This window comes from Carlito syrichta, unplaced genomic scaffold, assembly GCF_000164805.1.
Source record: "Carlito syrichta isolate Samal-C Ts95f unplaced genomic scaffold, Tarsius_syrichta-2.0.1 Scaffold163993, whole genome shotgun sequence".
NCBI classification, from domain to species: Eukaryota; Metazoa; Chordata; class Mammalia; order Primates; family Tarsiidae; genus Carlito; species Carlito syrichta.
In genome coordinates, this window is record NW_007108089.1 from 18,136 (window position 1) to 45,145 (window position 27,010).

At 43.3% G+C, this 27,010-nt stretch overlaps 2 protein-coding genes across 2 annotated transcripts in view; both read left to right on the forward strand.

Moving 5' to 3' along the window:
* The window catches only part of SCARB2 (scavenger receptor class B member 2), a gene marked incomplete at its 5' end in the record, with an annotated part of 33,241 nt that extends 13,498 nt beyond the window's left edge, over positions 1–19,743 (forward strand). The window contains 7 exons of the mRNA XM_008051104.1: positions 3,586–3,705; positions 6,117–6,286; positions 9,667–9,785; positions 10,808–10,881; positions 12,846–12,897; positions 15,477–15,635; positions 17,033–19,743. Of these exons, the coding sequence (XP_008049295.1) occupies positions 3,586–3,705; positions 6,117–6,286; positions 9,667–9,785; positions 10,808–10,881; positions 12,846–12,897; positions 15,477–15,635; positions 17,033–17,071 (733 nt within the window). The remainder of the gene's footprint in view (positions 1–3,585; positions 3,706–6,116; positions 6,287–9,666; positions 9,786–10,807; positions 10,882–12,845; positions 12,898–15,476; positions 15,636–17,032) is intronic.
* A 7,139-nt stretch (positions 19,744–26,882) lies between these two features.
* The window catches only part of NUP54 (nucleoporin 54), a 17,684-nt gene continuing 17,556 nt past the window's right edge, over positions 26,883–27,010 (forward strand). Inside the window, exon 1 of the mRNA XM_021709126.1 lies at positions 26,883–26,965. Coding sequence (XP_021564801.1) covers positions 26,899–26,965 — 67 coding nt within the window. The 5' untranslated portion in view covers positions 26,883–26,898. The remainder of the gene's footprint in view (positions 26,966–27,010) is intronic.

A 27,010-nucleotide genomic window follows, 5' to 3' on the forward strand; every position in this document is an offset into this window, starting at 1 on the left:
CTGCACTCCAGTCTGGGTGACAGAGTGAGACTCCAACTCAAAAAAAAAAAAAAGGAAATATAAAGCTATATATTGTCCCTCTTCTCCTTCCAAACAAGATAATAGCTTTACACATTTCTTGGCATACATACGCATCTTCTAGTTATTCTTGCCTACAACTTGCTTTACCTTCTCAGGTAGTCAAAACATTTAAACACTTATTATTTTTATAGTAAATACTTACTATAGTAAATATTTAACTGAATTTACACATTTATTAATTTAATATTATTTTTTCTTCACCTCTTCCCCCAGGGCTACTCTTCCTCTTGCTAAATAGCATCCATGGGTATAATGGGTTCACCCAGGGCCAGTTTTGTCCCCCTGAGGACATTTCTTGATATGTAGACATATTTGTTGTTGTTGCAACTGGGGGCTGCTACTGGCATCTGCTGGGTAGAGGCCTGAAATGCTGCCAACATCCTGCAAATTACAGAACTGTGCCCACTACTAAGCATTCTCAAGCCCCACATGTCCACAGGTTGAGAAGTCCAGCAGGATGAGATATTTCAGTAAGGATCCCCAAGACTTTGCAGATCTTAAAATGCCATTATTCCACTCTCTGTTTTGCATAATTTTAGCCAGGTATGGTATTCTAGGTCAGCAATTCACAACTATGACCATATTACTCCACTGACTTGGCATCTGTCTTTCTCTTTGTTCTTTTGTGGTTTTACTACAGTATAACCTGATTCAAACTCACTTCATTTATTCTGTTTGGCCCTTGGGGCATATTTTCAAGCCAAAGCCTCATGTCTTTCTTCAGCAGTTACCTCTTCAGTTACTGCTTCTCTATTGTTCACCCCATTCTTACTCCCCCCACAACCCTCTTCTCTTAAATATTTATTGGAGCCTCTCACTCTATTCTTTGTATCTTGATCCTTTAGATTTTTATTTTTCTGAGCTTCTATTTGTGCAAATTTCTTAGAACTGCTTTCCAATTTATTAGTTTTCTCTTCACCTATGTACAGTCTAGAGTTTTATACCTATATTGACTTTTTCTTTCAGAAACTGGTTTTTATTTCAAAGATTTCTGATTTTCTATTTTTGTATCTCCCTACTCTTGTTTTTTTTATATATATTTTAGTAAATTCCCATTATTTTTCAAAGATATTATTCTTTCACTTGTTTCCCTGAGAGTACTAAACAACATATTTATTTAAAGTATTAGGCAGAGGTCAAATGCTGTATCTTGCACCCTATAATCCCAGCAATTTGGGAGGTAGAAGTGGGAGGATCACTTGAGCCTAGGAGTTCAAGATCAACCTATGTAGCATAGTGAGATCCTGTCTCTACAAAAAAGAAAAAATTAGCTAGGCATGGTGCTGCATGCCTGTAATCCCAGCTACTTAGGAGGCTGAGGTGGAAGTCACCTGAGTTCAGGAGGTCAAGGCTGATCATGCCACTGCACGCCAGCCTATATGACATAGTGAGACCCTGACTCAAAATAAACAAAAAGTATCGGCCATTTGTTCTATTGTTTTAGTTCCATTTAAAGTAAATTCATCTCCTCAGGGTTGATTTTGTTGCCTGTCACTTAGCAGAAACTTCCTTTGATTTTTTTTTTTTTAAGTAGATTTGTGGAATTATTTTGGTTGGGAAGATACTCAGGGTTTTTTTTTTAGTCTGTGCTTGTGTGTGTGTGTGTGTGTGTGTCTGTCTGTCTACTCACCCACCTGTCTACCTGCTTCTGTCTGTCCTCTCCCCTTTCCGTGTGTGTGTGTGTGTGTGTGTGTGTGTGTGTGTGTGTCTGTCTGTCTGTCTGTGTCTGTGTCTGTCTACCTACCCACTTGCCTATCTACTTCTGTCTGTCCTTTCCCTTCTCCCTGTGTCATAGCTTTGCCATTGTGTGACCCACTCCAGAACCCCTAGTACAGAACCAGGGTACATAGGTGAGCCTCTTACCCAACAGTTATGTTGGAAAAGCAGCAGGCAGCTTGACTCAGGCTACGATTGTGAAGCTACCTCTGGTCCTTCCTGCCTCCCCAGCCAGTAAGCCTTGCACATGTTTGAATCCATGCAGCAGGTAGAAGCTGCTTTCTTCAGCCTCTCTTCATGAGCAGGGAGTCTCTGCCCCAAGCCCTGATCCCTTGGTAGGTCACTTGAGACCTTTACGGTCAGCTCCTATTGGCCTCCAGGAGCTGACCTTCCATTCTTCCTCCTTATCCACATCTGCAGTGCAGTGGCTTTAGCCCTACTCCACTTTTAGTTTATCATCTTTCTATTGTCTGGGAAGATGTTTGTGTTTTAGCACTGACCTTCCAGATGTTTCCTTTTTGTGTTCTGTTAGCCACTACTTTATGTTTTTACTTGGAAGAGGCCCCTCACATGAACTTAGAGGGCCACCGTGACCAGAAGTTGGAAGCATTACTGTGTATTGCCTGCTTAGTCTGTTTTATACTCTCCTAGTCCATTCAAGTTGCAATAACAGAAATATATCACCCATAGTTCTGGAGACTGGGAATCCAAGATCAAAGCACTGGCAGATCTGGTGTCTGTTAAGGACCCACTTCCTCATAAATGGCTGTCTTCTTACTGTAACTTCACATAGTAGAAGGGTAAGGGTGTCTATAAGTTCTCCCTTTTTTTTCCCTGAGTGGGGGGGGGAGTCTCACCCTGTTGCCCAGGCTGGAGTGCAGTGACATGATCATGGCTTACCACAGCCTTGACTTACTGGGCTCAGGCAATCCTTCCATCTCAGCCTCCCAAGTTTCTGAGACTATAGGTGTATGCCACCACAACTTGGCTACTTTTTAAAAATTTTTTGTAGAGACTAGATCTTGCTATGTTACCTAGGCTTGTCTTAAACTCCTGGGCTCAAGCAATCCTCCCACCTCAGCCTCCCAAAGCACTGGGATTACAGGCGTGAGCCACTGTGCCCACCTTGTATTCTCTTGTATAAGGCACTAATCCCATTCATAAGGGCTTTACCATCCTGACCTAATAGCCTCCCAAAGGTCACACCTCCTAAAACCATTACCTTGGGGGTTAAGATTTCAACGTATGTATTTGGTAGTGAGCATAAACATTCAGTCCATTGCATATGACACTATTAATCTGAAGTAACCTGCTGTCCCAACTGTGCTTTTTGTGAGCATGAAATTAATTCACTATTGAAGTCCTTATGGAAGAGATGTTTAAAGGGTATACTGAGTTAATTGTCTGTCGTGAATATTAAAGAGGTAGACATATCTATCCAGAGTTCATTGGTCTGTGGACTGGCTGCAAACAAGGCAATTATTAATACTAAATTGGATCATTGTTTTAAGTAAATCAGTATTTCTGAAACTTATTTAAGATACTTTTTTTTGCAAGAAGGAAAGAAGGTTTGGAGCTATTGTCTCTTAAAATTTAATGGCATCCAGGGACCCCCAAAAGTAGTTGTTCTCACCCTTGATCTAATCCCCAATTTTCTTGTGTCTGTGTATGGATAAAACACCATGGGTAACTAGCTCCTGTTAAATCTCAGAAAGAGTCCTGACCACTTAAGAGAGTCTGAAATCACATCTGATCCCCTGTATTCTTCCTTGTGCTTACCCCTTCTAGGTCACTTGACTGGTGGACAACAGACACATGCAACATGATTAATGGGACAGATGGAGATTTTTTTCACCCACTAATTACCAAAGACGAAGTCCTTTATGTCTTTGCATCTGATTTTTGCAGGTAAGAGCTTTGCAGATATGTTCTTTTTAAAAATAAGGTCATTGGCTGCAAAACCACCAAAAGTGTGAAGAATATGTACAGATACATTTATTAGGCATGAATATTTTTGTTTAATCAGTGGTAAATGCTGATGGCATATTAAGACAGACAGCGTAGTGTAGTGGTTCACAGCACAGAATTCAGAACCTGGATATATTGGTTTGAATCTTGGCTCTACCATTTCTAGCTGTGTGACCTTGAGCAAGTTATTTAACCACTCTGTGCCTCGCTTTTTTCATCTGTAAAATAAGATAGAAATAGTCACCTATCTCAGGGGTTGTTAGAGGACAAGTGAGTACTTATTAGTAAATACTTAGTGCAGGGCCTGTCACACAGTACACAGTATTAACTGTTGACTCTTAGTTATGGTGATATGCTCTGTCAAGCATGAATTGGCCTGTTCTTCCTCCAGTCAATAGGCAATTTTGGCCAGGCACTGTGGCTGATGCCTGTAGTCCCAGCACTTTAGAAGGCTAAGGTGGGAGAATCACTTGAGGCCAGGTGTTCAGGAGACCAGCCTGAACAACATAGCAAGACTGCTGACTCTACACAAAATTTTAAAAATCAGCCAGGCAGAGTGCATCTGCAGTCCCAGCTACTTGGGAGGCTGAAGAGGGAGAATTGCTTAAGCCCAGGAGTTCAAGGTTACGGTGAGCTAGGATAACACCACCACACTCCAGCCTGAGCGACAGAGCAAGATGCTGTCTCTTAAAAAACAAAACCAAACCAGGCAACCTCTGCATAAAGATAAGTGATACTCTCGTCCGTCTCCCAGGGCTTGTGAGTATTTGCCTAGTTGTAACCCTCTCATAGATAGCATCTGCTCTGCCTTGCCCTGTGGTCTCCCTCCTTCCTGCCTTCCTCCTCCCTGAAAGTGAAAATGGCTGAGTCTCTTATATGTAAAGATGTCTCCTCCCTACCCTGTGCCCTATCTCCTGTCTCCCATTGTGCCCTGTGGTCTCTCCCTCCCTCCTGCCTGCCCCTTTCTTGCAAGTGAATATGACCGAGTCTCCTGTGTGTGAAGATGTCTCCTCTCCACCCTCTCTCATCTCCCATCGTGCCCTGTGATCTCTCCCTCCCTCCTGCCTTCCCTTTCTCTGCAGGTGAACATGGCTAAGTCTCCTGTGTGTAAAGCTGTCTCCTCTCCACCTTGTCCCCCTTCCTGTCTCCCATCATACCCTGCTCCTGCCCTGCTCTCTCAGACTGCTTGGACACTTGGCCACCCTGCAAGGCATCCTGGAAAACTTCTCTTTGCAGATGGAATTGACCTTGGAGTGTTGGTCACTGTTGGTTTATTATTCTCACATGTCTCCAAATGGTTGTTCTTGCAGTGTCTCCTGTCTCGCTCATTTGTGCCACCTACCCAATCAGCCATGCCAGGGACAGTGGTGACATTATGACTCTCCTTTCTCTCTTTTATTGACTTAGTCACCAAGTCCTATGGATCCCTCCTTGGAAACAGTGCTTGAATTCATCCCTTGCTCTTTCTCCCCACTATTCAGGCCATAGGTTAGACCTTTCGATCTGTCACATGGAATATCACTGTCACCACAATCTCAAACTCTTGGGCTCAAGCAGTCCTCCCACCTCAGCTTCCCAAGTAGCTGGGACTATAGGCATGTGCCACTATGTCTGCCTAATTTCTTGAATTTTTGTAGAGATGAGGTCTCACTGTGCTGCCTAGGCTGGTCTTGAACTTCTGGGCTCAAGCAATCTTCTTGCCTTGATCTCCCAGAATGCTAGAATTACAGGCGTGAGTCTCCTCACCCAACTGGCCAGCTAATTTTTTTTTTTTTTTTTTTTTTTGAGTTAAAGTCTCACTCTATCACCCAGGCTGGAGTGCAGCGGCATAGTCACAGCCACCGCAGCCTTGACCTGCTGGGCTCAGGCGATCCTTCTGCCTCAGCCTTCCAAGTAGCTGGGAGTACAGGCACATGCCACCACGCCCAGCTAATTTTTTGATTTATTGTAGCTATGGGGTCTCGCCAAGTTGCCTAGGCTGATCTCGAATTATTAGGCTCAGGCAGTCCTCTCACATCAGCCTCTCAAAGTGCTAGAATGACAGGCACGAGTCGCCGCACCCAGCCTAAGTGTTATCTTCTTAATATTCCACCACACATTCTGTTTTTTCTTAGCCTTGTTTGGCTGTTACCATAGTTGCTACCTCTTGAACATCTTTTACTACAATTCATCTTCCTCTTTTTTATACATTGAGCTGGGGCGCTCCTTCCAGGCAATTTTGCATTTTCATTTTCCACTTACCCTGCAAGTTTTGGGCCATGTTTTATCTGAGAACTGCTCTATCTCTGTGATGTGGGGAAGATAACACTGGCCAGAGCCCACAATGACTTTCTCTTCTTATATCCTAACAGGTCAGTGTATATCACTTTCAGTAACTTTGAGAGTGTGCAGGGACTGCCTGCCTTTCGGTATAAAGTGCCAGCAGAAATACTAGCCAATACTTCAGACAATGCTGGTTTCTGTATACCTGAAGGAAACTGCCTGGGTTCAGGAGTTTTGAATGTCAGCATCTGCAAGAATGGTAAGAACTCTGAGAGGGGACATGATTTGGGGTATCGAGAATGCAGAAAGATTGGCGTTCAACAAAGAATATGTGATCAGCCCATTAGAAAGATCGATTTAAGAATAATGTTTTCTTTAAATATAGCTACTGAATGGTAAAGATATAGATAGATAGATAGATAGATAGATAGATAGATAGATAGATAGATAGATAGATATGTAAATATAGATATGAGACAGAGAGAGAGAGGGGGGTTTTCTGTGATGCTTTTTATTTCTAGAATGTCTTGTTATAGTTTTTTTCTGGGCATTAGTGTAGAAATCTTAATAGTAAGACTAGCTTATGTTAACTGAGCACTTAATATGTGCCAGTCACGGTTTTAAATACTTTACATATTTATGAGTAGTTAATGCATAAAGTACAAACTGATTTCATGTTCAAAACAATGCTAAAAGACAACATGGACATTCAGTGTTAAGAAAGTACATTTCTTGGCAAAGGATCGCAATAATTTTGAAACAGTTTTAAACCCGACTACAAGTTTCCCAGTGTTTCTTAATGTCTGAACTACTCTGCCTGAACTAGTTCTACCTTCTCATGAATGAGGTAGAACTATCAGCGTTCTGAGAATGTTTTCTTCATTTTGAAGACTAATTTTATCAGCTACATGTTGCAGAGTTATTCACGACAGTCTTCACTAGATAGCCCTTCAGTGACCACTTTTTATAATTGTGGAACAAGGGCTCAGATGGGGGATGTGATTTTTATAAAACCCTTATCGTTGAGTACATCCTTGCTGGAACTTAGGGTCTCTCATATTTGTACTGTTTCCTTTCTTGGCTATAGTTCCTCTTTAAAGTTTCTCTTGAGAGATGTCCCTTGGTGACCCCTTCCTCTTGAATAAAGGTGCCCTTTTCTCCTGGATCAAGTAATGTGCTAATGTTTGCTCCTTTGTCTAATTAGTTTTAAAATCTCCTTTTGGGTGTGGTGCTACCCATACCCAGCTACTCAGGAGGCTGAGACAGGAGGATCACTTGAGTTCAGGAGTTTGAGTCTATCCTAGGTAGCATAGTGAGTCCCCATCTTTAAAGAAAAAAAAAATCTTCTTTTGGGATGTCTTAGGTCAGCAGTATACCTCCCTGTCCTTGTCTGACGAGGTAGTAGCCTTCATACCTAGCCTTACAGAATTATCTAGAGCATTATTAAAAATTTTTGTTCTAAGGGCCCATGCTGAACATTCCAAAGCCTCAGACTCCACACTTTTAACAGGCATTCCAGGTGATTACCATGCAGTTGGTGTCTAGGTATTGGGGACCACTATGCAAGGGAATACAGCCCTCTTTATCTAGAGGCAAAGATCAAGGGTAAGCAGGGACAAGTTCCTAGTTCTTCTTACTTCTCCAATCGCCTTACTGGGTGAATGGCCCACAATACCATCCCTGTCCCCTCAGGCCATGTGTATCTGGCTCAAGGCACAAATATAGATACATTTCTCATGCTGTTTTTGTTAACATTCTGCTTCCTGAATAAGCTGTTGCCAGAATCAACAGAAAGATTCTATTTGTAACATTTGATCTTCTTGCTATCATCCTTTCCTCTTCCCTCTTATGAACCCCTAAATTCGGACTGAAAAGTTAGACTCCCCAAGGTTATCCTCCAGTATTTTGAATTCTCCAGGGAAACCTTTTGGACAATGGGATGAGTAAGTGTTCTGGGGCGAGGCAAATCTGGGTATGAGTCCTATTCTACTTGTTGGCAATGTGGCCAAGTCATCAAGGAGGGTTCCTGACATCATCATTCTCATCTATGAAATGAGGATGATTGTAACCTCTGCAAAGGTGTGTGAGAGTTAAAGTATGTGAAACACCTAGAACAGTGTCTGGCCCTTATTAAGCCCTCAACAGATTTTTAAAAATACATCTTAAAGGTCACCACATGTCACCCAGAAGAAAATTGTGGCTTTGTGGAACTGTTTAGCAGTAAAGAGCAAAATGCTTGTGCATGTGAGAGATGATGTGTACCCCAAGCCATGGGCTGTTAAAATGCAGTCAGATTGCAATTGCTTGCCAATAAACTTATTTCTCCAAAAATGTATTTTTCTGGCAACAAGTACTGGGACCCTCTCTTCTTTTCAGTGGCCAGATCTAGAATAGGTTTTTCTAATAACTTGTTTTACAATTTGGTTCTTAAGATTATTTTAAAAGGAGGAAAGAAAACCAGAGTCTTTATGATTTGGTTAGAGACTGGGCATGTAGCACAACCAGGCAAATGCTTACAAAATTCTACAACATATCCAGGAGAACAAAGTCCATATTTGGTAAAACAATTTAAAAAAATAAAAAAAGCAAGCAGGCCAGGTGTGGTGTCTCATGCCTGTAATCTAGCGCTTTGGGAGGCTGAGGTGGGAGGCTCCCCTGAACCCAGGAGGTTACTGCAGGTGACATGAGCCACCACACTCCAGCCTGGGCATCAGAATGAAACCCTGAATCAAGAAAAAAAAATAAAACAAAATGAAATTAAAAAGAACCTTCAAACAAAACAAGACAGTCTATTTACTGATAGAGAATTGTAATTGAAACTAGTGCTTTGAGGTGTGATTTCCCTCATTCAACTAGAATTCTGCTTCTATAACCTAATAACTAGATAGGTAAATTTTATAATTACGGTGAGCCTCAGTTTTTTCAAATGTAAAATGAGGATAATAGTTCTAACTTCATAGGGCTGCTGGGAGGAGCATTAATTAAAATAACTTATACTTTATAGGTTTGGTACATGTTTGTTGAAGAATAAATAATTTAGCCTTGACTTTAATATATAATGTGGGGCCAGCATGGTAGTTCACAGCTATACTCCTAGCACTTTGGGGGCTAAGGTGGGAGGATCGCTTGAGGCCAGGAGTTTGAGAGCAGCAAGGGCAACATAGTGAAACCTTGTCTCTACAAAAAAATCAAAAAAATTAGCCAGGCCTGGTGGCACGCACCTATAGTCCCACCAACTCGGGAGGCTGAGGCGGAAGGATCCCTGAGCCCAGGAGGTCAAGGCTGCCATTCTGGTAACCAGCCTTCCCTTGTCCTACTCTGCCTGCCAAACATGGTAAATGGGTACCCATGACTGTGCCACTGCACTCCAGCCTGGGTGACAGAGTAAGACTCCAACTCAAATAATAAAAATAAGAAAAGAAAATATTTAATGTGGAATGAAACAACAGAGATGCCTGAAAATGAAGTGTGTTTTGGACTAGGAGGAGCAGAGTGGTATTCAGCCTGTCTGCCTCCCCCAAGTTTACTTATGTGCCATTGTTTGTTTTTCTTTAGGAATCTGGTTTGGGGTCAGGAACTTTACATTCACCTTAGATTTTCAGAGCAGCATCATTCATTTCAGTTTTTCTTCACATGCAGGTGCACCCATTGTTATATCTTTCCCACACTTCTACCAAGCTGACGAGAGGTTTGTTTCTGCCATACAAGGTATGCATCCAAATAAGGAAGACCATGAGACATTTGTGGACATTAATCCTGTGAGTACACACTTCCTCCTGGTAAAAGAGCATATGTCTTCTTCTGTCTATACCGTGTTCACTAGTTTAGTGCTGAGCATTCTTTAAAAACACACTGTCTTCTCTTCATATATGCATTCACATGAGGAAACCTGGCTCTGCGCATAGTCCCAGCCCTGTCATGAGAAAGCTGATCTCTGGGGATCTGATAGCAGAAATGCCAGCAAACCTGTGTCAAAAGAAAGCAGCAGTGAAGGCTCAGTCACTGGGAATAGTTGCGCCTGGAGCCATGTCACCTGGCCAATCTTCTGTTGCCAGCCTTGGACCCAAACATATATCCATGTCTCTCTCCCGTTGGGGCCCAGATCAGTAAGGTTGAAGACATCACTTTACTCACTCACTGCCAGGAATATTTTGGTTGAAATTTGAATATGTAGATTAGCTTCAGTCATTTTTGGCAAACTTCTTTCTACATGTACTTTTGAGAGTTTATTATATTATTAATTTTAAAGTATCAGGTATACATACACTTTAATCCAGTATTCACAGAAGAGAAAACCAAAAATCATGCTAAAAAGATGTGAATATCACTTCACCACGTGAAAACCTCTCAGTGTAAACACTGTATGGAAAGTCGGATGTCTTCATTCTGGGGACTTGGAACATGATGGAAAAGTGGGAGCATTCTCTTAGCACAGAATGTGATGGGCACTTCTCCTATAGCTACATACATTGCAGTTGTGTTTAAGAAACCAGTCTCCTTATCCTTTGGTGAATACGTTCAAGTGTGGTTTCCCCCTTGTGTCTCTGAGCCATCAGTTAAGACATTACAGTTGGAGCGGCACTGATCTACCAGCAACCCAGAACAGTCACTGGGTCGCATTCTGTCCTGAGAACCAGCTTTCCCTTGTCCCACTCTGCCTGCCAAACGTGGCAGTGAGTACCCAGTTTGTTAGAACCACACAGAAATGGTGCACTTTTGAAAAAAACTGTTTGCAGTTGAATGAATCCTAATGCTTTCTTTTCACTTCTCTGATTTGCAGTTGACTGGAATGATCCTCAAAGCAGCCAAGAGGTTCCAAATCAACATTTATGTCAAAAAATTAGATGACTTTGTGTAAGTGTGGCTTTTTTCTGTAGAGGCAGAGGATGTTTTTGCTATGTTGCCTTTCTGCTGAGGGTGGCATTGGCAGGAACTTAGCCCACCCCTTCTGGCTCTATATGTTCCTGCTGTTCAGGGATGGGACATGATCAGCGTTTTCATGGGTACCTTGGTCTTGGAATTTACTTGTTTTATTTTTATTTTATTATTATTATTATTTTAGTTGAAGTCTCACTCTGCCACCCAAGCGGGAGTGCAGTGGCATGCTCATAGCCACCCCAGCATCAACCTGCTGGGTTCCAGCAGTCCTTCACCTCAGCCTTCCAAGTAGCTGGAACTATAGGTGTGCGCTACCATGCCCAGCTTATTTTTTATTTATCATAGAGACAAGGTCTCTCCATGTTGCCCAGGCTGGTCTCGAACCTATATGCTCAGGCAATCCACTTGCCTTGGCCTCCCAAAGTGCTGGGATTACAAGCTGAGCCACCAAGCCTGGCCTTATTATTGTTTTATGTTTAGAGACAGACTCTTGCTCTGTCACCCAGGCTGGATTGTAGTGGTGTGATGATAGCTCACTGCAGCTTCGAACTCCTGGGCTCAACGATACTCTTGCTTCCACTTCCTGCATAGCTGGGATTACAAGAGGGCACCACCATGCAGGGTGTTATTTTAAAAATTTTTTAGAGACAGGGTCTTGCTATGTTGCCCAGGCTAGTCTCAAACTCCTGACCTCAAGTGATCCTTCTACCTAGGCCTCCCAAAGTGCTGGGATTACAGGCACGAGCATTGGCACCCAGCCTTGTTTTATTTAATCAAGTACTTAGAGTGCTTTCTGTGGATCAGGCTTTGGTCTAAGCACTTTACATAGATTCACTTACAACCTTGCATTATCTCTACTGTACAGATGAGGAAACAGAGGCATAGAGAGTTTAGGTTAACTTGCTGGATCTCACACTGTAAGACTGGCCTCTGAGCTGGCTTTTATCCACTCTGCTACGCTTATGCACTCATCCACTGTCACTCTGTCTTCCTCTCTTTCTCCTCCCACTGCTCCCTCTTGGGCCCAGCCATACCTCTTATGTGAATGGTTAAAAGTCTTTTGAGTCCAGCCTCTCCCCCCATTCTCCATCTACAAACCACTGCTTAATTAGGATTCCTACGTATAATCTCCAGCTCAGACTTTTCAGTGGGCTTTTTTTGGACATGAGAAAATGCTTATAATGTTGAATTTTAAAAAAGAACAAAACAGGATACATATAATCTCTACATATAATCTCATATCTATCTATACAACTTGACTTGTTTCCCTCATTGAATTTGCTGGACTTAATCTCCCATGTCATGATCTTTTTAAAAAGCAAGCATGGCTTGCAAGAATGCATTTTTGTTATATGTGTACGTATTTCTGAGGAGGTATAATTTCACTGTTAAGAGCTGGAAGCTTAGAATCAATGTGGAATTAGAGTCCTGACTTTGCCGCCTACTCGGGTAAGCCTGGACAAATCACGGGGCTTCTCTGAGTCACTGTTTTCTCATCTGTAAACCTGGGACAGTAATCCCTACTGCGTGTGACTGCTGTAAGAATGGAATGAGATAATGTCCCCCAAAACACCCAGCCCAGGGATGGCGCATGGTGAGTACTCAGGTGGCTCTTGCTGCAAAGACAGCACTCTAACAGCCTAGTTACTGGAGGAGTGGCAGCACTGTTGTGATGCCTCCAGGGAGAATAGTCCATGTTGGTGAATCTGCTTCCAGTGTTTTGTGTTTTGATAAAAACACTGTATAAACACATAGCTCTTGGAATTGCTAGACTGGCAGGTTGGAATTTAGCTCCTGATTCATATGTGTTTGCAAAGATAACTAAGAAATTGGTGGGAATTTCAGGTAATTGAATGGGATTTTCATATGTACTTGTCTCCAGGCGCATGTGCCGTCATGATGAAGAGGGCTATAAATAACCTCATCCTTTGTCTTTGCAGTGAAACGGGAGACATCAGAACCATGGTTTTCCCAGTGATGTATCTCAATGAGGTAAGTCCTGAGGGAGCTGAGCCCATGGGTAGGTTAGTTGTCCATGCTTGGAGCACGTCCAGCATGATGTCTGCTGTTGGAGCTGTGGGTAAATCAGGATATGCAACAGGGGGAAAGGATGATTTCTTAAAATCTGCTATTTCCTCAGAAAATTTCAGTTAAATATTGACATGAATCTGCCAGTGTCTAAAAGTTGATCTGGACACATGACAGAAAGAAATTTTCCTTCTCAAAAACATTATTGGGGCAAAACTTCCTTCTGGGGAGATGCTTGTGTAAGAAGCAAAATGTAAAGCTAAAATGAGCCACTGTGAGACCCTGTTGAAACAGGAAAAACAGCCCACTCAGATGTCTGGTGAGTCCTCTCTCCTCCTCTTTTGAAACACTGCCAGTTTAAGGTATCTACCTGTGATAAATTCTTTCCTAAATCGCTTATAAATTTACTGTAGCTATATTCTTCAATTTCACCCCTCCATCCAGTTTTGAAGGAAAAAAATGCAGGATTATTTTTCTCCAATATGTTCTTCTACGGGCAGACTTCTGTTGTTAACAGCAGCATTTTAAGTTTTTATTATTTTTTTTCTGTTCCTTAAAAATACTTGCTCTTTGTAGAAAATTGAGTAACAGAGAATAACAAGAAAAGGAAAAAAGTCAAAGTCACTATTTGCAAAACCTATGCCAGCCTGATATATTGTCTTTATTTCATTTTACTCAATTTGTTTTAAATGTTTTCCAGGAACAACTTAAAAAATGTTTTACATTTTATAAAATATACTTGTTATAGAACTCTTTGAAAATGTTTTTAAAAATCTATTTAAAAAGTAAATCACTGAAAAGTCACTCAGACAGGTGTGGTTAACATCTTCTGATGCTGCCTTCCAGTCTTTTTCTGGTCTTGATTTTACATAGTTGAAATCATACCATAAATACAATTTTATATCTCATTTTCTTCACTTAAAGTTATATAGCATACACATTTATAAACTTTTGAAGGGTTTGTGAGTCTACTAAGAAGAGGCTTTGATTGTTTCATAGGAAAAATTTAGGCACTATCTGCCAATGTATAGGAGACATTTGTGATTGCTCCTGGTCATTATCCTTACTGTCTGTGCAGAGGGGCATGAACATTGGACAGAAGGTCCCTTTTCTGTCAGCTTCTGTTCTTGTAGTGGCATATTTGAAGTCCTTGCATCCCCAACTTTTGCTTTGCTTTTTTTGTTAAAGACTAGATTGAGTTGCAGGAACATGGAGTGAAACCTTGTGCTTTTACTACCTTCTAGAAAGAGCTTGATTTTTTTCTTCTCTAGAAAAAATAAAATATCAGACCTGGAAGTGACTTTGGAGACTGCTGCCCCACTGCATTTTTACAAGGAAGAAACCCTGACCCAGAAGGACTTTAGCCAGTTATTGGAAGAATCGTCCTAGAACCCAGTCCTCTGACTCAGTCCAGTGCAAATTAAACATACATTAAGGCAGAATTGTTACTCATAATTGTTTTTTGGTTTTTTTGAGTTGGAGTCTCACTCTGTCGCCCAGGCTGAAATGCAGTGGCACATTCCCGGCTACTGCAGCCTCGACTTGCTGGGCTCAGGCAATCCTTCCTCCTCAGCCTTCCAAGTAGCGGGAACTACAGGCATGCGCTACCACACCCAGCTAATTTTTTTATTTATTGTGGAGACGAGGTCTCACCATGGTGCCCAGGCTGGTCTCAAACCCACAGGCTCAGGCAATCCTCTCACCTCGGCCTCTCAAAGTACTGGGATTATAGGCTTGAGCCACCACGCCCAGCCACTCATAATTGTTATGAGATTAAGCTCTTCAGATATCTTGCCCATTATACAATGTGATGCGACCCTGCTCCTCATACAGAAAGTGTTTTGCTAGCTCATCTCATTAGTATTAAGACTCTCTGGAATTCTGGTTAGCCCACAGCTTCCCTGAACACTTTCTGTGGAAACCTCTGGTCCTGCTGCAATCAATAAGGAAATTATGCTGTCTACAGACCATTTTTGGAGTGTTTCATCCATTCATTTAATCAGCCAGCCACAATTGGGCACCTAGTATGTGCTGGGTGCTATCCTCAGTGTGGAGGTGACTGAGATAACCTTACCTTCGGGGACCCCATAGTCATTGGGAGACAGACAAGTAAACAGTTACAGTGCAGAGTGCAAGGACAAAGATGGAGGCAGAGAGCGAGACTGAAGCTGAGGGAAGGGGCCTCGAACCAGGCCTGAGATGGCCAGAGGAGACTTCCGGAAGGAAGGCTGAGCTGGGTTTTGGAAAATGAGTGGGAACAAAACCAAAGATGGTATTATCCCAGTATTTCTAAATACCTTTTTCCTCCCTTTTCCAACCTATTTTTAAGAGCAAAACCATCTCCAGGAGAAGAGAGACAACATTACTGAATAAGTGTCCCTTCTGGTTACTCTAATTTATAAAGGGATTTTCAGTATACTTGGTTTGCTAACAGGAGGACATACCCAAATGGTGTTTAATAATTTGAAAGAAAGATACATCAAAAAAAGGTTACATCCTGGATATTCAGTCATCAAGGGATTACTATCTTCTTGCCCCTCCAGAGTGTTCTCATTGATAAAGAGACTGAGAGTCGGCTGAAGTCTGTGATTAACACTACCTTGATTGTCACCAACATCCCCTACATCATCATGGCGCTGGGTGTACTCTTTGGCCTGGTTTTCACATGGCTTGCCTGCAAAGGGCAGGGAGCCACGGATGAGGTCAGTACCAGAGGAGGGAACTTCTTCCTTGCTAGACAACTTTACCTGAGGGGCTCCTCAGCTGGGTGTCACTGAAGGGCTGTCAGCTGCTCACGAGGGTGGGTTCTGGTGGGCAGAGTGATTTCATGGCTGTTTTAACACAGGACTAGATGGGAAGCAAGGGGGGTGTGTCAAAGAAGGCAGGGGGACAGAATGGTACCATGTAGTATTTGGAGACTGGAATCCCTGAGCGGATCCCCTGGGAGTTAACTTTCCATCTTTGAAAACAATAACCCAAAAGAAAAGAAAGAATATGTAACAGCTAGGCACTTGGGCTTTTGTGTCAGACTGCCTGTGTTCAAATCCCAGTTTCTGCCACTTAACAGCTGTATGACACTAGAAACTGTGCCTCAGTGTCTTCATCTGTAAAATGGGATAAGAACCTCCCTTGAGTTTTTCACAAGGATTAGGTGATGTAGCAGACATAAATGACTTGGCACAGTGTTAACATATACTAAGAGCTCAATAAAGGTCAGTTATCTTATAGTAATATATGTAATAACTTGATAAAACAGCTCCAAGATTATAGAGCAAGGCAGCTAGAGCCCTGCTTAGCAGGGATCCCTGATGGTTCAGAAGATCCCTATAATGGAGGCACCACTGCATAATAAATGTTTGGAACATGGGCGTAGTTACATTCCTGGAGGTATGAGATAGAGTTGGGTGGCTGCCCTAAGGGACCCAGAGCCCAGTCAGAAGTCTGGACACCTCCAGTGAGCCTTTTCTGAGAAGCCCTTCTTAAATTTTCAGGCGCTCCCTTTTTTGCAACAAATGCCCCCCCTCCCACCCCCTACCCCAGGCACCTCGACTAAGTGTCTGAGGCAAATGTGAAGTAGGAAATAAACAAGTTGAAACCATCTGAGTAAAATTAGCTCCAATTTCCCAGCCTTCCATATTCTTCCATTATTTCTCTTAGTCACTTTAGCCTGAATTAGCTGTGAGGCAAACTATCTTGCCATCTCTATGGTTCTTCTTATCTGACTTTATACAGTCGTTGAGATTTTCTTGAACACAAATAAAACCTCATGTAAATGTTCATTACTGCTCCTACAGTTAACCCTCTTCATGTATCCCACAAATAAGCAATGACTGAGCACCTGCCACCTCTGAGCCTCTATTCCCTGGTGGGTTTCAAACCAGGAAGGAGGCAAATCCAAGAGCATTACATCCCGTGATAAGCATGACATCCTGGTCAACACAGGGAGGGGCACTGCTCGGGTCGGGGCAAAAGTGGTCAGAGAAGGCCTCTGGAAGGTCAGGTCTGACTCACCTTCCACCCCACTGTGCCTCAGCTCTTCACACGGGGAGATGTTTCTGACATCACCTAACTTCTCTGTCTTCTCCCTTCTGTGTCTCAGGGAACGGCAGATGAAAGAGCGCCCCTCATACGAACCTAACCATCGCCAGAGCTTGCTGCAGGAGCCCTATGAGCTGTCCCAACCTGGTCCCTGACGTGGGGAAGCCCTCTGCATCCTCACATGCGTGTTGCCTGCTGGGATGAGGGAAAAGACACTGTGCTGGCAGGTGTTGGGGCATTCTGGCCAGAGGTTACTGAACAGGCTGACATGCCTGGCCATTATGCTTTAGAAAATCATGTGGTCTCTGAAGTTGTTTTAAATGTGTCTAGCAAGTATTTAATAAACCCTTGTATAGTCATTTTTTTGTGGTTGGGTACCCGTAGCTCCAGTACTTTGTGATCTCTGTTGTGGATTTAAGAAGTCTCCACGTCACTTGCTAATGCTACTTGGCCTAACCTTGTCCAGTATGCTTTAGTCACCAAACTTTGTGCTCAAAATACATACACACTATTTTATGTTGCATTCCTCTATTTTACTCCTCAAACAGAAGTAAATGAGAGTTCGGAACCCAGGGTAAAATGGTAGCCTCATCCCATACATCATTCAAATGCATCAGACTTCTACTTTTAAAACATTACATGTTGCATTTTGTGCTAATTTTCAGTTCATAATTCCTCCAGAAAAACTCAGTCTTCCGAATACTTTTATATTGTGTAGGAATCATGCAGGGGAGGGGTTGGGGGGGGATGATACCCATGAATTGATAGTGATAAGCTCCTAAGGATTTTTAACTTGTACTTTTGTGAACAAAGAGAATGCATAAATAATGGTGGTGAGGTAAAGTGCAGATATTTCATATAGAGTAGAACTGAATACTAGTTATGACACTTATGAATAGCTTGACACTTATGAATAGCTAACTGGGTTTTTTTAGTCAAAATCATCTGTATGTGGAAAGATGCTTCTGGAGAATGTGATCAGTAACTGATTTTCTTTCCCTGTTCACCTCTGCCAAATATAATACTGAATTAACCTATGATTGTTTATTTGTGAAATTATGAATATAGGAAATCTACCCACCCACAGCCTAAGTTACACACATTTTAGGAAGTCTGATTAGACTAAAGAGACATTTCTTCTGGTGTAGGCTGCTTCTTCTTGGTAACTTTGAAATCATTTTTGTCAGTTATTTTCTCAGATTCAGTTCCTTGCAGTGTCTCGTGGCTGTCACTCACTGAGAGAGAAACATGTGCATGCCCTACACTTCCTGGTACATTTTGCTGACAGAATGAGGGATGTTTAAAATATTGTACAGAAAGTACTTTAAGGAAAGGTCCCTTGGGACCAGAAGCAGAACAACTTTTCTTCAAAAGGCTTGTTGGTTTCAGTGTAACCTAAGTCAGGGTATCGGGAACCGTCATGTGTCCCAGTGTTAATTCAAGTATATTCAAGAAAGGACATTTTCTTTGATCAAGATTCACCATTCATTTTTAATTGAGAAGTCTATTCAGTTATCTGGCAAAGAACTTACAGGATTTCTTAACAAACTGAATAATTCTAAGGGACTTTTTGTTTAAAACTGAATTTCAGTGTAAGCAAATGAAGAAAAAAATGTGATTGATTTCACTTACATAGCTTCATACCCCTCTATGGAGGTAATAACTTGCTTCAAATGCCCCAGTTTCTCTTCTGTCTCCACTCAAGCAGTGTGTGATCTATTTCTCTTCTTGAAGGGACAATTTATCAAACTCTCAACTTGTCTACAAATCAAAATAGAACCTTCACATGCTCCAATTCACCAAAATGTAAAAAAACTATATAAAAATAATTGACCTTCAATAATACCCTAAATACCTACACTTTGGGGATGTGTCAATACTTAAATAGATAACTGACATATCTTATTTATGCATATACTTATCCACACTAATCAAATTGATAAGTCAGTGCATACTCATTGGTACAGTCCTATTATCAGGATATAATCATCTGTGAGGAGGAAATTTTCAATACTCTAAATGTTAACAGCTAATGATGTAAACATTTAGACTGAGTCCAAAACAGGTAGGGAAACCAAAAACATATTAATTCCATATTTGTGTCATGATTTTTAATAGTTACTTGGCCTAAATCACATTAGATATTTCCCTTCTGAAAAGTTTGAGGCAAACGTATCAACTACAGTTCAAATTACAGATTGGTTAAGAGGAATGAATGTACCTACCTGGTTTCAGGTTGAAATAACAAACTCTTCCTCATGCCTATTCTCTTGTAGCTGATATCCTGGAAAGACCTCAAAAGACTTTGTGGTTGTGAGCACTGTCTCAATCACAGAATGCAGGCATCCCACACCATGATCCCCAGCTTAGAGAGAGACCAGGACTAAGAGCTTAACTCACTTCTCTCAGGGAAAATTGGGAGTTGAGCACAGGACAGAAAATGGGCTTTGCCACTTTAAAATTTTATTTCGTGTTCTGGAAAGATCACTAATGGTCAAGTGGAACCAGTACTACACAACTAACCCCTATTGGGGTTTTACTTAAGGAAGACTGATTTTTAATTTAAATTGTCGGAGATGTGAGTTCTGCAAAAGGTGATCCTCATGCTTGGCCCACTGGGAACTATTACTAAAGTTGCTCATACCTGTTAACAAGAATACTCTTCATGTAGCTTATACAGCTGATTCATTTCATGTGATTCTTGACATGTTTATTTCTACACTTAATGCAACAAAATGTTTCACTAATAAAAAGTCTTTATATAAAATTGCACTGGAAGTCGTATGTCATTGGATGTCCAGTTGTGTATAGAGTTCCATTTGAAAGATGTTTCTTGACAGATGCAGCTCTGAGTCACAACCCTCAGGCCACCTCAGATTTCAGCCCAGCTGTAGTGGACAGCTACAGGCAGCCTGACAAGTCCTACTCCAAGCAGCTCCAACTCTCTGCTTTTCCATCTCAGGAGCCACACACCAGAACCAGGGAACAAATAACCACAAGCAATGCCTAATCAAAGAGGGCAGGAGTCAGCTGATCAATATTTCAGTCCTCAGACTCCTACACAGTCCCTCAACAGTGGTAACTGCTTTCTTTTTTTCTTTTTTTTATTATTATAGAGATGTGGAATACAAGTAAGGATTAACTACACAAGTAGGTTGCGTGCAGGTGAAGTTTGGACTTCCAACTGATCCTCACTCCCCCTGGTTTAGGACCAGGACCCTTTGTGTTGTTATGTGCCCCCTCCCCCAGCAGTGTCCAGTAACTGTCAATCCCTTCCTTGTGCAAACGTGACTAGTGTTCAGGGCCCACTTAAGAGTGAGAACATGTAGTGTTCAGTTCTTTGTTTCTGTGATAGATCATTAAGTGTGATGGTCTCCAACTCCATCCAGTCTGCTGCAGAGTTCATGATTTTGTTCTAGCTTTTTTTTTTTTTTTTTTGAGTTGGAGTCTCACTCCGTCGCCCAGACTGGAGTGCAGTGGCCACTCCTGGCCACCGCAGCCTCGACCTGCTGGGCTCCAGTGATCCTTCCACCTCAACCTTCCAAGTAGCTGGAACTACAGGTGCGCGCTACCACGCCTGGCTAATTTTTCATTTATTGTAGAGATGAAGTCTCACCAAGTTGCCCAGGCAGGTCTCGAACCTGCGGGCTCAGGCAATCCACTCACCTCGGCCTCCCAAAGTGCTGGGATTACAGGCTGAGCCACTGAGCACAGTCGGGTTTTGTTCTTCTTTGTGGCTGGTAATGATCCATTGTGTATATGGACCACTTTTTGCTAGCTAAGCTAACTGCATTCTATCTGCGCTTCTTCACTGCCTGTCTCTCTCTCCCTGCCCTCACTGCTGCTTCCTCCCAAATCACTTGCATGCACTAACGTCCTTCCCTCAGGTCTGCTTCCAGGAAAACCCAACTAAAATACAGGCAAGTCCACCCGGAAGAGCTCGGTGGGATTAGGGAGTTTTGGAAAGATACTGAGGCTTTTGTTTCTAGGGACACTTGAACTAAAGTTATTAGTCCAAAAATTGAGATTACCTTTAAAACCTTTACTTCCCAATATTGCAGCTTATTTCTGAAATCAGTGAATCCAGATCAATCTTAAAACACCTAGCTCAGGATTACAAATGTCTTTATGTATCAAGGACACTGGCCCCCAGCGTATGTACTTTCTAAGATTCCCAAATCCAGTTTCAGGTCCATGTCCCTAGGGATGCACCTTGTACCTATACGTTTTTATTCAAAGGTATATAGAGACACCTGGAACTTTGTAACATACCAAGCCTCATTATTGCAAATAAAAGAGTAAGAAAAATCCAGAAAATATTTTTTAAAACAAGTTGTTAAAGCATATCCAGTAACAATAAGAAAGTACAGTATAAGTCAGGCATGGTGGCTCATATCTGTATTCCCAGCATTTTGGGAGACCAAGGTGAGAGGACTGCTTAGGCCAGGAGTTTGAGACCAGCCTAGGCAACATAGTGATACCTTGTCTCTCACACACACACCAAAATATTAGCTGGGTGTGGTAGCACATGCCTGTAGTCCCAGCTACTTGAGAGGCTGAGTGGAAGGATTTACCTGAGCCCAGGAGTTCAAGGCTGCAGTGAGCCATGATTGTGCCACTGCACTCCAGCCTGGGTGACAGAGACCCTGACTTAAAAGGAAAAAAAAAGAAAATAGGGCCAGGTACACTTTGTGTTGTTATGTATCCCCCTCCCCCACTTCCCTGGCAGTGTCCAGTGACTGTCGATCCCTTCCTTGTGCAAATGTGACTATTGTTCAGGGCCCACTTATGAGTGAGAACATGCGGTATTCAGTTCTTTGCTTCTGTGATAGATCACTAAGTGTGCTGGTCTCCAACTCTATCCAGTGTGCTGCAGAGTCCATGATTTTGTACAGGATGAGTGGTATATATCATACAAACCCCCAAAACATGTATTCACATTTCAGCACATGATTCCATTTCTGATAATGACTATACTTTTTCACTTATTCAACAATTTCCTATTTTAAACACCTTTATTGAGGTATAATTGGCATAGCATAAAAGTCTCCCACTTGAGATGTGCAGTTTTAGACCATGTTCATCACTTCAGTTAAACCCCTCATGCCAAGTTATAGCCACTTTCTGTTCTCCTTCCTTGCCCCTGGCAACCACTAATTTAGTTTTTCTCTATTGATTTGCCTTTTCCAGACATGTCATATAAACAAAATCATACAGTACATGGTATTTGGAGCCTGTCTCCTGTCTACATTATACCTAAAAACGTGTTCAACTAATTTTATTGATTGCCTACTTTATGCCAGGCACTATAAACATAAACCAGGCTACTGGTGACCAGAAAGAGTCTTCTGGAACTTATGGTCTGGTGGGGAACATAGTAACCAAATAATCATATGGATTAATGTAAAATTTCAACTGAGTTTCATGATGTTCTGGGAACATGACTAGGAATTGGAGTTAATTAGGCAAAGCATGTCAGCCAGGATGTGCTGAGGCAGGAGGGAACGTGTTCACTGCAAGTGACTGAGAGTGTGTGGCTGCAGCTCCAAGAGGGAAGAACCAATGGGAGACTAGGCTGGAGAAAAGGGCAGGGGCCAGGTCGTGTTGGGTCTCTCAAACATATGCATAATTTGTATTCTGATTAATTTCAGGACCAACAGGAAGCCACCGAAGTGCTTTCACTGAGTTGTGAGAGGAAGGTGGGTGAGAGGATAGATTTGTTTAGAAAGACCCATTCTAGCTGCAGGGAAAGAATTCACTGGAAGAGTCAGCATGGATGCAGTAAGCTCGGTTCTGAGCTGCTGGGCTAGGTCCCCAAAGGCATTCACCCTGCAGGGTGAATTCCACAAAGCCACACAGCACGGGCTAAGGGATGGACTTTAGTGAGGAAAATAACAATTTACAGGGCCAAGACAGAGAAAAAGAAGGTACCATCCTCATGTTATCCAAGAGGAGAGCTAAGGGCCAGAGCATTGTGTGGTCTCCTTAAGGAGAATCACGACCCCAGCTGGCCTCCCTCCCTATAGGGCAAGCTTGAAGAAATACTGTAGCCAATGGGGGAATGTGCAAGCTGCTAAGCTACAGGTGGCTTAAATTGGGGTGCAGTGGTTTACAGTTTGGGAATGCCACCTGCTGTGTAATGTTTAAAGCTCCACTGCTAGGGCGAAGAAGGCACTGGCTCCATGAGAACCTGAGCTTGAAAGCAGCCTCTTCCTTAGAAGGGGGACACTTCAGCCACAGCTAACGCATTCTCCACTCCAGGCAACTGAGAATGAACTGCCAAGGTCACAGTCTTGCTCACTGCACTACAGGGGCTGCTGCAGTAGTTTGGAAAGCATTTGGCAAACTTTTCAGTAAAAGGCCAGATAGAAAATAGTTCTGGTTTTGCAAGTCATACGCTTTGCCACAACTATTTATTTGTGTTCTTGCAGCATGAAAGCAGTTGTGGACAACATGTAAATAAATGATGTGTCTACAAGGGGAGGACCCCCAAAAAAACCCGGAATTATTTTTGGGGGTGGGCTCCTTGTAATATAGGCTTTCCCTACTAGTTAAGTGTTCTAGGAACCCATCGGCGTCAGTGTACCAGCTAGTGTTGTGAGAGGGTGCATTCAGCTTCAGTGAATTTTTTTGGAGATTCCTTCAGTGCATTTGCCCATTTCATGATGGGTGATTTACATGCATATTTGCCCACACCATGCCGAGTGTTCAGCAGTTTTTGAGCAAAAACAGCACGACCCCTGTGCCCCACCCTCCCTATTTACCCGACCTCATCCTGAGTGACTTTTTTGTTTCCCCAGATGAAAAAAGTCCTCAAAGGGAAAATGTTTTGCTGATGTGGAAGAGGTAAAACAAACAAACAAAATGGCAGAAGCACTAAAAGGCAGCAAAACTGACAAATTCAAAAACTATTTTGAGCAGTGGAAAAGTGTCTCGATAGGTATATTACATTAAATGGAGAGAACTTTGAAGGTGACAGGCTTAAACATGTGAGAATATACATAAATAAATTTCAGTTTTAATAAATAAATTTAATAAATAAATTTTAGTTTTTTGGGGTCCCCCTCATATGTTCCAGTAAAACTTCTACAGAAGTGGGTAGCAGGCTGAATCTGGTCATTCTGTCATGAACTCTCAGAGGGCTCCCTTGACCCTATGCTCAGCCCCCTCATCCCCCGCCCCGTTGCTTTCCCTGGCAGCCCCATTTGCCTCCCTGGCTTCAGTTACACTCGCATATGGAACTCTGTTCAGCTGCAGCTCCGCATATCCAAACGCCTACTGGAACTGATTACCCTTGTCTTCTTCCCAAAGTCCCAATCCTGGAAAATGGCATCACAGTCTGTCCTGCTGTACAGCCCAGGATCAGGGACTCAGGCCAGACTTCTCCCTCCCCTCCACACTGATCCATCAGTCATCCTGTCTTCACTCCTGCGGTTCTCACTGCATACCAGCACTGTCACTGGTGCTCCCACAACAGCCATTACTAGCATGATTTAATTGAGTAAGAAGGGTTTAGAGCAGGAGCTCCCCAACCCTCAGGCCTGTAGGTGCTTGTCTCTACAATAAATAAAAAAACTAGCTAGGCGTTATGGCACGTGCCTGTGGTTCCAGCTACTTGGAAGGCTGAAGCAGAAGGATTGCCTGAGCAGTGGCCGTGAGCGTGCCACTGCACTCCAACCTGGGAGACAGAGTGAGACTCCAACTCAAAAAAGCAAAAAATTTTTTTAAAAAATCCTGATTTATTTCATGGTTGCAAGATCTCTTCCCATCTCTCTGAGGATATGTTGCTTTTTAAAAGTTTCGTTCTTCTTGCAATTTCCTCCAAGCTGCTTTTTTCCCCTATTTGTTTTGATCTCTATATTCCATGTTAAAGGTGCTCCTCATCTTGGTAATCCTTGCTGGTCTACTCATATACTTAAGAGTGGGGCCTAAAAGCTGAATGGAAGTTGAGTGCCTGACTGGGGACTGTAAACTCTGAGCTTTATTTTAAAGCAGGTTTTCTCAAACTCTGCACAGTGATATTTTGTTGCGGGGGAGGGGTCTGTCCTGTGCACTGGAGAGTACTTAGTGGCATCCTCAGCTTCTACCCAATGTGTGCCAGTAGTATCTTCCCTGCTGCCACAACCAAAAATGTCTGCAGACGTTATCAAATGTGCTAGAGGGTGAAGGAGTAGAAGCCAAAATTGCCCCCAGTTGAGAACCACTGCTAGAATGTGGTCTGGTTGGTTCATTTATGGAGGAATTTCTGATGCCACAACATCCCATCTTTTGTCTAGTACCAGTCATTTTTGCCACAGATTCTCCTAGTTGTGGGTCTGGATAAAGGTCTGGTTGCCAATGCCCTGGGAGCAAAAGGGAAAGATGTCTAGACATCTCAGTATCTGGCATGCACATTCATTCAATCCTTTAATCAATTTTTAAGGCAAGTTAAGGCCTTAACCAGTAGGCTCTCTGCTAAATCAAAGATCCTTAACATGCTAAGGAAGGTCTTTCAGAATCTGGTTCCTACCTACCTGTCATTCATACGTTATTTCACCTTACTGTATGTCAGGCACTTGCGCTGGGCATGGAACAAGAGGCACATGGCTCCTGTCCTTACAGGATATATATTCTTGGAGGAAAGACGAGATTAACAAATAATAAATGCCTGTGACTGATGGTGAAAGAAGGCAGTGCAGTGGGCATGAGAGTATACTTGCTTTGCAGGAATTGGACAACTGTCCACCATTTGTTCATGCAAGAAACCAGGGAGCTGCCCTTGAATTCTTACTCCTCAAGTCCAAACCACTTGCCAGTCTTATGCAGTCTATTCCTTAAATGTCTCTCACAGTTATTCTTAGTCCACTGCCATAACTACAACTCAAGTCACTGTCATCTCCTATCACCTGCCACAGACTCCTTAAAAGCTCTTCACTCCTCAGACATGCTGGCTCCCTCCAACCCATGATCTTCAGGGCAGCCAGAGAGACCTTCTAAAATATAACTCTGATCATACCACTCCTCTGCCCTAAACCCCTAAAGGTTTCCCACTGCCCTCAAGAGATACTCTAAAATCCTCATCATCATTTGTAAGACAATAAACATAATGGTAATTTTTGCACACCGGGGGTCTGGAGTCGAGAAACCTGAGTTCAAAACCAGACTCCAGAGCTTGATGACTTTGGGCAAGCACCCTCTAAACCTCTGCCCTCTCGGGTCACCTGCAAAATATAACAGGAAACAGAATCCCTTCCACCAGTTGGCTCGAGGGCACGGATTTCAGCCAGCTTCTCGGGGTCCACGCTCCCTCTTTCTCAGTGCGTCCCCCAACGGCTCCGCGGGAGAGGACAGATTCTGCACCCAGCCCGACCCTGGTTGCCTCCTCCTCCATAAAATGGGGGTGAGGGCAGCCTACCAACAAGGCAGTCGAGGACTAAGGCAAACAAGGCAAGACGGCTGCGAGAGGCCAGGCGTGCTCCATTCCCTCTCCTCTCGCAGGCTCTCGTCTGCGGTGACTTCGCCCGCTCATCCTTCAGGACTTGGTTCCAGCCTCCGTTCCTCGGGGCCTCCTCGATCCCCGCCCAGTCCCCCGACCCCAGGCCCTTCCCTCAACCCCTACCACAGGCAGAGTCCTGCTGCGGTCGCACGTCGCCCCCAGCGGCTTCAGCACCTGCACCCCTTGCCAAAGCTCCTAAGAACGCACATCACATCAGGGACCCAGCAGGTCCCACTAGCTGTGATGCGCCACGTGACGCCACAGGAAGCGCGCCGGCCGGGGGCGTTCCCCACAACCCTCCGCCCTTCAGCGCTCGGCGCTTTCCGGCCTCTTCGGCTAGGCCAGAAAGTAGGCGGAACTCAGCGACCCGCCGCGCGGTTTTCCGGCAGGACCGAAAAGAAACGCGCGCTGAGCGTCGCGGGAGGCGCTCCTGGGTTCCCCGCTCTCGCGACATGGCCTTCAATTTCGGGGCACCCTCGGCCACCTCGGGCACTGCTGCAGCCCCCGCAGCCCCCGCGGGTGAGTGACGTCCCCGGGCCTTCTCCCGGGAAGGATGGGGAGCGC